The sequence below is a fragment of the Pseudorasbora parva genome, chromosome 11 (genome assembly GCF_024679245.1).
Source record: "Pseudorasbora parva isolate DD20220531a chromosome 11, ASM2467924v1, whole genome shotgun sequence".
Lineage (NCBI taxonomy): Eukaryota > Metazoa > Chordata > Actinopteri > Cypriniformes > Gobionidae > Pseudorasbora > Pseudorasbora parva.
The window spans coordinates 28,447,537-28,464,409 of NC_090182.1; the positions used below are offsets into that span (position 1 = coordinate 28,447,537).

The 16,873-nt window shown below is 34.5% G+C and overlaps 1 protein-coding gene and 1 long non-coding RNA gene across 4 annotated transcripts in view; one reads left to right on the forward strand and one right to left on the reverse strand.

Annotated features, from left to right (window-relative positions):
* The first annotated feature begins 1,532 nt into the window (after positions 1 to 1,532).
* sorbs2b (sorbin and SH3 domain containing 2b) overlaps positions 1,533 to 16,873 on the forward strand; it is a 71,520-nt gene continuing 56,179 nt past the window's right edge. The window contains exons 1-2 of one of the 3 annotated variants that reach the window (XM_067457734.1): positions 1,533 to 1,905; positions 5,190 to 5,318. In XM_067457734.1, coding sequence (XP_067313835.1) covers positions 5,312 to 5,318 — 7 coding nt within the window. In that variant the 5' untranslated portion in view covers positions 1,533 to 1,905; positions 5,190 to 5,311. The remainder of the gene's footprint in view (positions 1,906 to 5,189; positions 5,319 to 16,873) is intronic. The other 2 variants (XM_067457736.1, XM_067457735.1) reach the window with 2 other exon arrangements.
* On the reverse strand, positions 8,044 to 9,664 carry LOC137092336 (uncharacterized). Its single transcript, XR_010908218.1, has 3 exons — positions 9,509 to 9,664; positions 8,242 to 8,329; positions 8,044 to 8,146 (listed from the first exon to the last, which is right to left on the reverse strand). It is a non-coding gene; the product is annotated as an uncharacterized lncRNA (long non-coding RNA).

Below are 16,873 nucleotides of genomic sequence, written 5' to 3' on the forward strand. Positions count from 1 at the left end.
GTATGATAGAACCAAATTTTTTTTTCTTCATACATTGAAAGCTTAATATGGGTTCAGTGTTGTTTTGAACTCCATTGACTTTCACTGTATGGACCAAAGCTTTAATTTAATTTTTGGGTGAACTAACCCTTTAAAGGTAACTTTTCCATCCGCTAGACGGTGCCTATTCAAAACAAATGCATAGTTAATGATGCCAAGTTTGAGCACAGAATCTTGGGGCATGGTCTTCACCTCACAGCCGGTGGGAAAGAAATGGGATAGGACTCGGGCAGAAATCATTCATGGATGTGATTAGTAACGTTACTGTAGTGTTAAGCAGAGCAGGACCGAGTGTTGAGGGAGCTGAGCAAGGCCACTGGAGCGATTGAAGCGCAACACACGGCTCGCAATCAACAGGACTTTTATTATGACGGGACACAGTTGCTGGCACTATTTCTGCTCTTCCGGTCATGAGTATGAGGTAACACATATCTGTATATCATAATTAGATACATTTGAGTGTGTTTAAAATGATGTTATGACGTTACTCTGTGCATTCGCTCAGCGACTGCTTTGACACTTGTTCACACTGCAGTAAGAGTAAAGTGTTTCTGGCAAAACCGGAAAGCGCAGATATGATGCAATTGACAGGCGACTCCTTTAGACATCCCGGTTTCTTGATTAAAATAGCAATTTTCTTACTATTTACAAATAACGTTTGTTGGAAACATTTGAGATATTGTAAGAACTCAATTGAACAAAATATATAACACTGGCCTGGTGGGTTTTGGATATTTTACTGGAAAAAAATTCTGCAATATATATATAGTTTTCAACTTAATTTTCTTCATAAAGTCATTAAAAGGGTTGTAAAAGATAAAAGAATAGGCATTTCACTTAAAAATATAGGTTATCAATTAAAAATGATTGTTTTAATGGCCAATCAGCACCCCAGTTCCTTTTGGCATCGCTTTGACTTTACAATAAAGTCTTATTATAATTAATAAAGCTATAACATTAACAAAAAAGGAGCAATACATTTGTTAAAGTAATTATTCTTTATAAATTATTCTTTATTAATGAAGTTAGCTCCGATTAATAATGTTGATATTCAACTTTTGATTTTAATTGTAATATTATATCCATAAATCCATGCATTAACTAGTTAACAAACGGAACTAATTTAAAGTGTTAGCTTATCACTTTTTCCATATGCCAGCAGCACACTGATCTGGCGATTCAACTGCAAAATGTCCCAGACGAGTGGATGCACACTGGTTGAAAGATGTAGCCTAATAAGTGATGGTTTAGCTTGCTTTGCTTAGTAGCTAATAAGGGTAATTTTCTTTCACAATAGTCAACACAACGATATCCACAGAAACTGTAATGCTAGAGGCATTGTCACTTAAATGAAAGGTCCATTGTCGTTTTCACAATGAGCTTCCTCTAAACATCATTACATAGAGTGTACCTCCAGGAAAACATTCCTCAGTAAATATCCACCACAAGGGAGGGGTACTGCGCTATTCATTACCATCCCATGATAAAGCATGCTCTCTGTTGGCTGTTACTATGACTACCAGGATCTTCTCCAAACCAATGAGAGCCCTTCATCTCTGTCGACCCAAAACAAGTGCATTGAGAAGGGGGTCGGCATGCTTCATCACTGATCCGTGTTTCCATCTCTCGAGTCAAGACAGCGCGTCTGAAATCTGAATATTGTGTCCGGGCAGCCATAGCGCTTGTTGAGAAGAACAATACTAGTCGACTGCCATTCGCGCTGTTATTGTCGAGAAGCTGCGCGAGGGACTGGCGCGAGAATGAATTCATGTTTCTGAGGCAAACACGTGTGTGCTTTCGTTCAATTCGTTCAAGGGAATTTAAAACGCGTTTGTTTAGTCTGCTGGATTGCACACCATATGGGAGGTGAGTGCAGAAAGCAAAAAGCACCGCAGGAACAATTTGCATTACATTTTACCCATTGCATATTAAAAATGACATAAAACAATATACACTATAACATTTTGTATTAAGCAGTAGCCTATGTAGGTTATTCCAAATTGTATTTGCAATAATTCGAAGGAGTACACATAATGCATATATATATATATATATATATATATATATATATATATATATATATATATATATATATATATATATATTTTTTTTTTTTTATTTTTTTTTTTTATTATTTGTACAATATGAACTATATGCCTATATTAGTGCACGTTAGATTGGACATGCTGTTGTATTCTCCCCCGTCACACACTTTGAAACTGTCAGACTCATGATGTAGCATGTGAGAGCAGACACATGAGATCTTGTAGACTGTATTGAAGAAAAACAAAACTACGCCAGCACAAAATGGTGAGTGTGCACAGTCTGTTGCAAGGTATTACATTTACATCAGGTATTTAATGATTAAAGCACCAAGGGCATTTGGCGTAGGCTACCTCCACTGGAGCTTTAATGAGCTCTTTTTCAATGGTTGCTGTGCAACTGTCATTAATGTGTCACAGGCTCTCATGTGCTTGAGCAGGTGCAAGGTCAAGAAGGTCATTACAGATGGGCACTATGGTATTGACTACATGATAATAGTCTTGTTTTGAAAATAGAATAGAAAAAAGCATATTGTATAATTGTGCCTACAGACTAAAATTTGTATTTTATTTTATTAAGTTCTGCCATTATCTTTTTTGGAAGATTTTCTATTCTATTTTACTCTAGAAGACTCTACTCTAGAAGATTCTATTTTAATATTACTGTATGGCTATAATAAAAATCTAGAATTGAGTAGGCCTGCTGCTGCTGTGAGTGCAGCAAATCATGACAAAAGTCTTAGCTCTTAATTATTTAAACAACTGAACAAGTGTGCCCTGAGTTACCCAATTATTTTTTAAAACAAAATGCCTATTTATTATATAAATAATACTTCCAGTAAGCACAAACTCAGTGTAATGTTTTGAGAATCTTATATTAATGAAAATGTATTTTATTTTAAATTTAAATCAAATGTGATTGAGTGCTTTTTTGACATACATACACTGTAAAGAAATTCAGGTCTCCAATTGAAAATTTTCTAGTGACTGATCACATCTACATTTTTCAGTTGGCAGAATTGAATTTCTGTTAATTAAATTGCATCAATTCATAGAATTTCAATTCAGCCAACTAAAAAATAGAATTTCAATTCGGCCAATTGAAAAAAATTAGATGTGATCAGTCTCTAGAAAATTTTCAATTGGAGATTTTTATTTTTATTTATTTTTACACAGTGTATGAAGGACATCATTATTTGTAATGTCATACATAATTCATACATCATTCTTCTTCTGTCTTTGAAATATGGTTAAGGTGCACTGCTGAATATAAGCATTTAAACTTAACAAAACTACATTTTTATATGATTTCTGTAGAAACTTTTTTCTATATTTATACATTTGTAATGGTGATGTTGCAGTTTAGTACATTTAAAGTATATTTACATGCAATGTAATATTGAATAACTCATACAGTTCAGATCATAATTTCTCTGAATGTGCTTGAGTACTGTATGTAAGTCAACACCCATCACAGCAAGTATACTTTTTGAAAGCATGACAAAATATTTTTTAAACGATTTAAGATGTACTTAGAAGTAAAGTGCAGAAGTGTACCTAAGTGTGTTAAAACAGTCATGAATGTACTCTCTTTAAGTATTCATTTATATTATAACAGCTACAAGAGATTTATGCATGTAAACACAAAAGTCCCGGATAAAAACATGTATATTTATGATATATTAGAGTGTAGGTTGATGCAGCACCATTTGGCTTTCATGGTTCCTAATTAATGAGCAGGATGCTAGATGTTTTCAGGCGGTCCAAGTCTAACATTTACAAAATTATACTGAGAGCGAGGGATTCTGAAGTGTCTTCTGAACTGAAATAAATAAATAAAGATGCCAATGAGCTATACTTTGTTTCTCACCAGTAAATTTAAACATAGGTCATCATTTGATCTTATTCAGTTTTGGGAAACCGTTTGCTAAGTCCTGGATCATGACCTGATACCTTCCTTTCAGCTACAGTTTAAAGGCTTTGGTTGATGTAACACCTAAGTCATCTCAGGCACGAGCATATGAGTGATGTTAGCTTTTCTGGGTGGTTTTCTTTGGCTCAGGTTTGTGCTGACACCTTCAGTCTCTGCACATTCCTTGAGCTCCTGGGTGACGGCATCCCTCGCGACGGGAGGGAGCAGCTCACAAGGTGTCAGACCCTCGGTGTAGCTGTTGCTTTCTTGCTGTATAAAAGTGAATCTCAGTCTGAAAAGTATTTGCAGGGGCAATCAAGTGTGAAATTTGTCCTGATGTGGATTGTAATGTTTAAGGACAAAACAGTAAGAAGAAGAACAACAAAAAAATGTCTTTAGAGGTGAAAGAGTGAAACTGGTGTTGCTGGCCCGGTGTTATCCAAAGGAATTTACACAGTTCATTTGTCGCGCATTATACTGAGTGGCAAGTTAATCTGTCTTCATGGTGTAGCATGACTCCAGGGCAACTTTCTTCGCTCTAAACTTGAGGTTAGACACGCTGATAAATTAGAATTGTCATCAGCAAACAGTATTGGGGACAAAAATAGAGTCAGCACCATCATGGAGATTGGGTAACTAAAAGTGAACTTTAACTAAATGAGGCCTTTGTTAATATATATGGAGCTCCGCACATGACATGCAGGGATAAACTAGTAGGCTAAGTCGTGGGTACAATTTCTTAATTAGAACAAATTAGTAAATTGTGCGGGTGGTTAAGCAAGTCGAGGGAACAAAGTTGTAAATTGTTCGCATTATTTAGCAAATCAAGGGAACTAAAGAGTAAATTGTGTGCACAATTTATCTTCTTTTTCTTGCACGTCATGTGCAGGGCTTCGTAAATATATGTATAAACAGAGATGGAAAAAAAAGTTATATTTATTTTTTAAACATTTCCTGACAGTCATCCTAAATTATACATATTAGCGCACGGGGGTGAGTAGTATGCACTGGCATAGTCAAAATGTTAGATCCACTCATATCTCCTTAAGCACAGATCTGTATATGTTGCCACTTTTCCCCAGAGGCATGGAGTAACTTTCCAGCCTGCAGACATGCATGTCTCCATCTGAAAATAGCTTGAGCACTTGCTCAGCGAGGGGGCTTGCCTCTCACTTTCTTACATCTTTTGCCTCCAGAAGCCAGCTGCAGTCTGGGACTTTAACCCTGAATCGCAGTGGATCCTCTGGACTAAAGTGAGAAGTGTGGACGGGGAGCCCGCTGCTTGTCAGCTCAGACACGGCGCCTGATTTCAGTCCTAATGCCTGGTAAGGATTTGCCTTTCGTCTGGTTTGGTATTGTGTATATATTTATTCAAATATTCGTATTCTTTTTTTAACCAGTTATAAGAAATAAGTTCTCCCTGTAAATATCAGAAAATATAACTTTCAATCCTACCAATAAAAAGAGTAATTGCAAACGATCACATCCAAAATACAAGTTTGTGTTTACATTTTATATGTGTGTTTACTGTGTATAATTATGTATATTTGAATACACACACATACATGTGTACTGTATATTTAAGAAATATTGGCATGCATTTACTTTATATAAATGTATTTAATGTAAATTGTATATACTGTAAATATTTGATATGTAAATATAAAAACATTTTCTTAAATATATACATGCATTTGTGTGTAATTATGTATACATAATAATTACACAGAGTCAGTACACAGTACGCACACATATATTATGTAAACAAACATTTATTTTGTATATATATATACATATATATACAAAATAAATTATATATATATATATATATATATATATATATATATATATATATATATATATATATATATATATATATATATATATATATATATATATATATATATATATATATAGACTGTACTCACTGTATATATATATATATATATATATATATATATATATATATATATATATATATAAACATTACAGTAACATATTTGTTCTTTACAAGAATTTGGGTAACGGGTGAATGTTTGAATCTGATGAATTCTGTCAACACTAGAATATGTGTAAAAATTGATTCAATGCAATTAGATTTTTTTTTTTTGTAGGAAGCTATAAAGTTCCAAATAATGCGGTTGTACTTCTTCACGTCCCAATAGTAAGGCATGATCGAATTTTGTCATAGATTTGACATTTATCAATAGATGATCAAGCAGTAAGCAGTAACTGCACTGAACATTAGGATTTTGTGTTCCAGCTAATTATTATATTTTTGGTATTTAAAATGTTAATTATTATATATTTTTTTTAAATGGTAACTTTATTTTGATGTCCACTTTAGACATTTTATAAGTACCTTTGCAACTACATCATTAGAGTATTATTATACTGTCTTCTTAATATCTCCTAACACTTTATTTTGATGGTTTCTCAACAGACATTAGTGACTTGGTAACTAATTATATTAACCCAAACCCTAACACGTAACCCTAACCTAACAGTCTAGTACAGTTTTTTTTTAAATTGTACTCTAAAAAGTAATGAGTGAAATCACCACCTCATGTACCTAATCTTGAGACCAAGTCTGCAAAACTGCAAGCAAAAAAAAAACCTCATTATTAGACTCATCATACAAAACAAACTGCTCTTGTGTTTCATTTGGCAAACACTGGCATTTAAATGACACACTCACCAAAACACAATTTTCAAAACACAAAAAAGTTTTACACAATTTATTCACTTAGAAATCAAAAATCAGTTTGTTTTACCCAATTAAATTGGATCACTTAGAAATCAAAACTCAATGTTTTGAGAAACAAATATATTTTTCACCATTTTTTTAAGCGTTTATCTCATAAATATATAGTGAATATAGTCAAGTCACCTCTATTTCTATAGTGCTTTATACAATACATATTGTTTCAAAGTGGCAAATTCAACAAATTGTGATTCTCCCGAAAAGCATTTCTAACAAGCCAATAGTGTCGGGTACCAAACTCTGTACTTTTAAGGGTACTGACTAGGGCTGTCAATCGATTTTAATATTTAATCACGATTAATTGTGTGATTGTCATGAGTTAACTCACGATTAATCACAAATTAATCACACATTTTTATCATTTGTAAATGGATCTTAAATTAAGTTTAAATTAAGTTTTTAATACTCTAATCAACATGGGTTATAGACAAATATGCATGATTTATGCAAATGTACATTTATTATTAGTGAAACCACACAGCAAAAAACATGTTGGGAGATTTATCACCACGGGTGTTAAAATTATCACTTTCCGGGTGAACATACAGGTCCATCTTTGCTAGTGTTAAAACAACACTGACGAAAGTGTTCGTTATACAAACACTGTGTTAGTGTTTCTTTTTAGTCACTCAAGGTGTTGAGAAATGTATTACTCATAAGTGTACATTTAACACTTTATGGTGATTAATCTCACACACCCAGTGTATTTAATGTTTATTTATACTTAAATACTAAAATGGCACTGTGAATGAAATTTAAAACAATTTATATATATTATTTTATTTTTCCCCAAAAAAAATCAAGTGACTAAAAATGTATTTGAATATTTATTGAAATTGTAATATATCAATTCCATTACATTTATGTATTTGGCAGACACTTTTATCCAGTGCGACTTACACTGCATTCAATACCATTTTTAGATTAAAAAAAAAAACATTTTTGTCAGTTCTTGCTTTCGCCGGGAATCGCTACAAAGCCATTGTTGTCACACATACAATTGAATAAAACAATTTCTTGTTATACTCTAATGCTATAACATCTTACCATGATAAATCTCTACTGCGTTTCAAACAAGATTAAACAAAGAAACATTCCTCAAGTAATGTTTTAATTGAAAATACAAAAATTCAACATTGTATATATTAAATCAACCTTAATGTTAAAAAACTGTCTGGTTTGTAATTCATTCTGATAAAAAATACTATTCCTTTATAAATTAATACATTTACATTTGGCAGATGATTTTATCCAAAGCGACTTACATTGCATTCAATGTACCGGTACGCATTTTTACATTTTGTCAGTTCTTGCTTTCCCAATTCATCGATCCCACGATCTTGGCGTTGATAGCGCTCCTCAAAATGATCCAAACACATAGTATCGTTCCTGTTAAAGAGACACATTTGGTTAAAACAAACACATTAAAAAAATCTAAGATATAAAGATTCAAACATCTTCAATCAACAAGCAGAGATACTTACATAGCCTGTCTTCCTTTCAGGATCGTTTAGGTTTGTAGAGTAAAAATGCCAAGGGCATACATAGATTGTGGCCTTAAGTGGTTTCCTTCTGCAATAATAAACAATATTCCATGAAACAAAAATCCTCCAAAGCAGAAAGCAAACTAAAAGACTCAAAATAATCAGGTCACTTTGTGTTTTACTTCAGGTTATTTTTATACCAACACATAGCAAGAAAACGTTATATTCAAAACATGAGCACTAATGTTACAGATTTACAATGCTACAACTAGAAAAGGCTAGAACTAAGTTGTACAGAAAAAATCGCGCATGGAAGGGCACTAATGCATGTCTGCTCAACTAATACAAAATAAGACGAAAAATGTCAAATAGTACGAGTGTGCAATGTCGTGGAATGTATACGCCAAAACTCATTTCGGCGTGCATATGATACGCACTTTATGGCGTATATATGACACGCTCTCTTGGGTAGGTTTAGGGTAGTGGGGTGGGGGGTTCGTATGTATAATACGCCATAAATTGCGTATCATATGCACGCAAAAAACAGCGTATCATATGCACGCCAAAATGAGTTTTGGCATTTACATTCCACGACATTGCACACTCGTACTCGATCTTAAGTTTCTATATATTGACTGAAGCAGTTCATGAAGAAAAGCGTGTCCTACGATGTTTTCGACATTTTGGAGCGCTGTACAGAATGGTCGGCGTATGTTATCAAAGTACCACGACCACGATTTCACTCGCAAAATGTTGCAGGCCGATCAGTATGCGCAGCACCGACAATGATGGACCGTGCTATCCGTGGGTGCTCGGCGAGGGATCGAGCCCCGGCGTCACACAAGAAAAAAAAATTAAGAGCAATTAATTCATTCGATTAACGTCTACTTTCTCATTTGAATGACATTTCAAAACACCACGGGGTGAAAGACGTTATGCCAAATGAGAAGAAATAACTATCCAAGTCCAGTGAGTTAAAAAATGACACATAATGTTAATGCTGCTACATTATTACAAAATTAGTACAACGAAATTAAGTCACTTACGTAAATCTCGTCCTCCATTAACGAATTTAGTGTGTTAGTGGGGGTTATTCAGTTATGTTAAACTGAATGGCGGCTTAAAAGCGCGCTAAATTTAAACTGAGGTAAAAAAAAAAAAAAAAAAAAACGCTAACAGAGTTAAGTCAACCACATCGGCTACGTTACTCATTATACAAGCTCATTAATAAATCACAAGTTGATAAGATAATAATACTATACTATACCTTGTCCTTGTAACCGTTGTGTGTGCAGGGAAATCCATAAAGATGGAGAGACCGAAGGATGAGCTGGGAAATTTAAAATGCTCTGCACATGCGCAGATGTTGATTGTTAACACCCAAAGGAAACACTGTGCTTTATCACCCAAAGGAAACACTGTGCTTTATCACTAAACAAGTGATAAAGCATATCATATTTGTAAATTAACACCAGATTTTATCACTAGATGCCCAACACCAGGTTTTTATCCCTCGGTAATTTGCTGTGCATACTTATTCAATTATAATCAATAGAGACGCCTGGATGCCAGCCGAACTTAGCCCCGCCTACAAATTTTTTAGGTCGGGCGGTTCGGTCTGGCCTCGATCCATAGAGGAGTAATTATCCCCGAACAGAAACTGTTCAGACCAATGAAATCATCAGGGACAATGACGGACAGATGATCAACAGTAACGTAATCATGCACGACATCAAAAGTGCTTGGATTATATTTGTTCAAATCCTAAACGGAGAGCTTGTTTGTATATGCATTCACCTTCAGAATTTCTCTCAAAAATGATCATGTTGGGTAAGTACTCTGTGTATCATTCAATTCTTTTATTTTTTTACAACACCGACTAAGATCGTTTATTCCAGCGCGTGTGCAGACAGGGTTGGCAAGTTTTTACAACAAAATCCGCCAACTACTAGCCCTAAACAATAGCTTATCGGGGGGTTCTCCGGGAAAAAAAATTGCGTTTGGGGGTAAAATGTGTGTTACTTTGGCACGGTTGCCTGTTAAAATTCGCACTCATGGGTCTATATATCACATAAGTTGCTTCAACCCGCGTACATAGAAAACAACCCATTTATTGCTCTGATTGGTTGTAGGTCTATCCAATTGAGGTCTTTCCTGGTTTGGTTGAAACACGCCCCATAATCACAGCCCAATGGAGCAGTTTCAGACTCATATTCTGACTAGAATTGCGTATGACCACGTCAGGCTACAATAGTACAGCATGAAGACTAGAGATGTATCAAAGATCAGCTTTGAAGTTCAGAATAAGCAGTGATTTCTTTCATTTTAATAATATAATTAAAGGGAGTTTTTTCACTGGCAGTTTAAGTTAAGGTGTTTGCCTTGGCAAGTGATGTGTGATGTTTGGCCTGTTGTGTGCGTGTATTGTGGTTTTGTGTGTAGGATTTCGAGCAATGGAGCCATAGTTTTAGAAATTTTGTCTAAGCAATAAAAAAAAAACTAATAGTCTAATGATAGTTCATTGACATGTAGTTGCAAAGTTACTAGTTAGTATATTGTCTATAAATTAAGATTCAGAGTTCAACATGTAATGTCAGAAGTATGTGTATTTTAATTCTCGAGAAGGTCTACAGTATCTAATGAAACTTTTGACATTTGCTGCCAGGTTTACTAAAAGCTTGAGCCAGTGCAAACCCTTTTTTGGCTTTAAAAAACGACTGTTAGAATTTACTAAAGACACACAGTGAAAAATTACTGCTGTAAAGGTGTGCACAGTTACATTTGCAGCTGACTGGATTGCATATGCATTTTTACGATATATTTTGTTAGTCAATTTACTGGTATATGTGGCATTATTTACAAAAATAGCATGTCTTAAACCAGATACAAGATTGCGTTTCTCTTGGTAGATTGCATTGGTTAGATTGCCGGTTGCTTCTGTGTGCTTTAATTTGAGCGTTGTCACATAACTTTCCACTCCCTTCTGTACTTTTTTGGAATTGTGCTTTCACGCTAATTTGCCCTATTTAGTAAATCTGGCTCTTGGTTTTTAAAACTAGCTACTTTTCATGCTAGATTAATTTTATGTTAGATAATAGTTTATATAATATATGTAATAGTTCAAAAAATAAATAAACAAATGCTATTTGCTTGTATCATGTATTTCAGGACATAGAATTGTGTCCCTAAACATAGTGGAAAAAGTGTAAAATGTATACATTTTCTAGGTGAAAAATACTTTAAAAATATATGCATGTATCTGTCTGTTAGTTTTTACTTTCAGAGAGTTTGATTTATGTGTGTACTGGCCCAAAACCGAGTAGACAGCTTTTACTGATTCAACCCAGACAGATGTATCGTGTTCGCGGTTTGAAATAAGGCCGCCTTGTCATACTTAAAAAAAGAGCCTTTGTTGCAATCTGCCGTCTCTGACAACATTTATTAATATCAGCTAAATTGCATTTCACTATGTAATGTAAGGCATCCATTGATTAACTGTCCATCATAACACCACAATCCTTTCAACATGACCTTATGTTCTTTTAACCATTTTGGTTTAATAAAAATGCACATGCACGACACTTCTATGATAGGGAATGCTTGAGACAGAGCTAAAGCAGCTCTGAGAGGTCAAATATGACATATAGTAAAATGCACATTTGCTGCAATATCACCATAGGGGCATGGAAAGCTGTCATGAAGATGTCTTAAAGGAGGCCGCCTGGCAGACTCTTGGCCTGCTCCCGGTTTTGCTATGGGGGAAGGCTCTTTCATGACTGTGGTATTTTTAACTTTGTATAATAAAGGGCTGCCCAGTCCCTGTTTCCTGAATCTGAACCTTTGTTATACTTCTAACTCACTAGCACACTGTAGGCCTGGACAAAAAGATTATATTATCAGATATTGTCCTATATCATCAGATTCACAATTTTCAATGTATACTTTTCAAAATAACATTTTTACATGATGTTTATGAATAAATTGATAAATTAAGTTTTTAATCAATTAACTTAAATTAACAGCGTGAACTGATTCATATAGTAAACTAATTCAAAGAATGAATGAGTAGAAATTGATCACCTAATTTCTTTTTTTTAATTATGTCATTATTTAAAACCTGGATTATTTTCTTTGGAACACAAAAGAAGATATTTTGAAGAATGTTGAGTACCAATGATTTCCATTATATGGACAAAAAGCACCAAACAATTTTGCTTTTTGTTCCATAGAAGCAAAAGTATTTTTTAATTAGGGATGCCATAATCTGTTTTAGCAGACTCTTTTTCCAGCAAGTCACGAGAAATCAAAGTTAAAGGACAACTCCAGGGAATTTTTAGCTTAATCTTGATCGCTATACCTTTGTGAGTACAGTGAGTACAGTCTATATATATATATATATGTATATGTGTATATATATATATTTTTTTAAACGGATTGGTCCTTGCAAGACGGAGCTATTACACTTAATGCCCAGAGCCCCCACTCAGTTAAAATGGCAGTTATGGAGGCATAAACGTAAAGGGTGTATTTGTGCCTCTTAACAGACACAAAATGCAATTAAAATGTCTGTCCAACATGAACAGGGCCCTTACATAAAAACGAGATGCGTTTAGCCACTTAGCCATTTTTTTATTCACCTAAATAGTGTTTTAGACAGCTAGCTGTAGTCTTTCGCTAAAGTCCCGTGACAATTCAGTTGTAGCTGGAAAAAGGTACATGGTCCAGTTGGAAGGAGCGTTGTGTGTGTGTGTGTGTGTGAAGAGAGATCTCATTGCTCTGCTCATCAACTTGTTGGCTCTCAGTATCGTATGTGTCCGAAAGAAACGGTTTTCTTTCTGTACCGCTGATCCGCTGCACGTTCAGTTGTTCGTGAACCGGACATCACTAGAGGGATGATCGGCTCACAAGTGAAGAAGAAATGGTTTGCGTTTGTGCCTTTCCGAATTGTGGCAATGTAATGCGAAAATTTGCAGCAAACACTTTGACAAGGATGACTAACGTACACAGACACAGCACAGCAGAGCTGGTTGGAGAAAAATGTTATTCCGGGGTTGAAGACGGGTGCAACCACTGTGGAGGTAATTTAAACTTTATTTATCCTTCCATTTGGGCACACACAGCTTGAGGAAAGATGTGCAGTAATAAAATAGTCATGCTTTACACACACAACGCTCTTCACAACTGGACTATTTATTTCGTTTAACTTCTACAAATTAAGATATTCTTTATAAAACCTGAGAGATTTCTCAGTCCATTTAAAGTCCATTCCTCTCAAACTTAATAGATCCAATAAATGTCAAAAAGGCATCTTAAAAATAACTAATCCAAATTCAAGTCTTCATAATAGACACAGTGGCTTTATATAATGAACAGATTTACCATGGTACACAGGATGTTCAAATTTGCGTGATGCGTAAAAACAACATAAGAATGAGTAAATGCACAATATTTTTTGGGGGGAGTTAATATTTACAGTTTGGGAATAGTCTTTTCGACAGGATTTCTTGTGATTAAAACTGTGACTGGTTGCATTGATCATCAGAAGCGCACTCCTTATAGTGAAAGCGCAAACTTAATTTAAATTAGCAGATCACATTTGGTTTCAGTAGTATGATTATTTTAAGCATTTTAGATGATTTATTCTTTCAAATCCGATTTCAATGTTGGGACACTGTACAAATTTTGAATAAAAACAGAATGCAATGATGTGAAAGTTTCAAAATTTTATATTTTATTCAGAATACAAAATAGATGACATATCAAATGTTTAAACTAAGAAAACGTATAATTTTAAGGGACAAATAAGTTGATTTTAAATTTAATGGCATCACATCTCAAAAAAGTTAGGACAAGGCCATGTTTACCACTGTGTGGCATCCCCTCTTCTTTTTATTTTGTAAACTTCTGGGGACTGAGAAGACAAGTTGCTCAAGTTTAGGAATAGGAATGTTGTCCCATTCTTGTCTAATACAGGCTTCTAGTTGCTCAACTGTCTTAGGTCTTCTTGGTCACATCTTCCTCTTTATGACTTGGCAAATATTTTCTATGGGTGAAAGATCTGGACTGCAGGCTGGCCATTTCAGTACCCGGATCCTTCTTCTACGTAGCCATGATGTTGTAGTTGATGCAGTATGTGGTCTGGCATTGTCATGTTGTAAAATGCAATGTCTTCCCTGAAAGAGATGATGTCTGGATGGGAGCATATGTTGTTCTAGAACAAACAGCTGTTCCTTATATGTGCATTTACCTTTTCCGGCCTCTTATACCTGCCCCAACTTTTTTGGAATGTGTAGCTCTCATGAAATCCAAAATGAGCCAATATTTGGCATGTCAAAATGTCTCACTTTCAAAATGTCATATGTTATCTATATTCTATTGTGAATAAAATATAAGTTAATGAGATTAGTAAATTATTACATTCCTTTTTTATTCACAATTTGTACAGTGTCCCAACTTTTTTGGAATCAGGTTTGTATATGTATAGTGCATTAATAGCGAGAGAGGTGGGACATAGCGAGCACTGGGAGAGAATGCTGCCTGCATTGAAAGCATGAATAATAAGTTAGGTAGAAAAATTTCAGTTTACAGTTTCAGTGACATTACTACATTAGAAGATTATATAAACTATTGAATATAATGTATATTGATGCAATGGAGGAATATTTGTGGGTCCTGATAATAATAATAATAATAATAATAATAATGATAATAATAATAATAATAATATTTTGATAATAATAAAAAAAGTAAAAAATTAAACAACTTTATTTTGGCTTAAAATATTGCAATACATATTGTATCGTGACTTCAGTATCGCTATTTATAACTAATCGTGAACAGTATATCATTACATTGCTAATTGAAACCATCCCAGTATGCATTATAATGGTCCATTTTATTTGGTCAGCAAATCATTTTCAAATAATGCTCAACCCTGTATCATATATTGTAATATAACACAAAGACCTGTTGAATAGGGTAGCTGCTGAATAGCTGTTAAATCTATAATCTTTTTAGATCGGCTCAGAAATGTTTTGCAAGCCAATTCATTGTTTGATAAAGCGTTTAGGTCTGTTTGAAGAGTTTTGAAATAATACTGAGGATTTTCTAGTTTAATGCAAAAAGTTGCAAAGGCCTATTGAACCTCTCTTTGATATCATGTGGCTGTTTTAATCGGATTGTTTTGAATGACGTCTTCTGATGGAAGCAACTACACAGGATGTCAAACGTTTTACTTGTGTCCACATTGCGATATCATGTCAGAGGACTAGTAGACTTAGCAGTCTGTCACTTTGGGTGCCCTCCAGAGGTTAAACACCTAATTAGCAGATGGATCTTCTAGCCCAGGGGAGTGCTTCTGTCAGAGGAATGGGTCCAACTGGTTTTGTAAATGTCAGGCCATTTAGATATTTGTCAGATTGCGTCTAAGAGAAGGTGCTGGCATGATGAGTGCTGGCTGCTTATCTTGGGTCTCAGGTTGGGTCCCTGTTTCAGTCGCTGGCTTTTGTGTGTGTGTGTGTGTGTGTGTGTGTGTGTGTGTGTGTGTGTGTGTGTGTGTGTGTGTATACATTGAGGCTCTTTAAAGGCCTGCTTTACTTTACATAGAACAGAGTTTCTTCCTAAAAGATGAATAAAAAAGACAGGCTTTTCAATTGTTTTGAAATGATTTCATTAGGGTATTTCTATCTATAGACATTAACTCATGTGCAGTACAGGACGTGCTGAAGACACCATATACGGCAACTCTACCAAAAAAGGATAGATGCCAATGCTTATAATGTTCACTGGGAGGTCTAATATGACACAACAGTTGAAAGAAGGAAATTATTCTAAGAATATCATCAAATATAGAATATCATCAGAATATCCTTTACAGGTCTGGTTGTTTGCCATAGTAATAATGTGCCTGTATAATGTCTTTAGCACATTATCAGTGTTTTTCAAAAGGCCCACTTTGGATATTGTCTATATGAAAATTAAATTGTATTTCTGTGTAGTATGTACCACACAAGGGATTAAAATGTTAATGCAGATAGATAAGAGTATAAAAGCTTTTGGCACAAAACAGGGCAATATTCCCATTAAGCTATTTGAATCACTGTGAAAGAGACTGTTCCTTACTTAGCGTTACATGTGCACAATGTTCTTTACCTTCTGTATTGCTGTACGTAACATTTACTTTCATTTGTATTATGATTAAGTATTAATTATGCATTAAGCTCAAGCTTGTGCAATGTATTGTTAAAAAAATCTGTCATCAATTACACACCATCATGTTGTTCAAAATCCAGTCGGGATGAGTTGATTTCTTTTAATCGACAGTATGCTACGGATGCTGTTGATTGAGCATAACTTTCACTGAACTCAGAATATGCCTTTTAGAGCTTAAGTTAATCCAAAAATGTTAATTCTTTCATTTACTATTCTTTTATTTTCATTTCTATCATTTACTCACCCTCATGTCGTTCAAAGCCTGTGAAACTTTCATTCATCTTTGAATCTTAAGAAATTAAGACGCTTCAAAAAGTTCATAAAGAGGTTGTATCCATCTGCATTGAGCGGTATAATCCAAATTTTCTGAAGAGACTTGATCACTTTATATCATTGAATTTAGGCTTTGATTTACGTACAA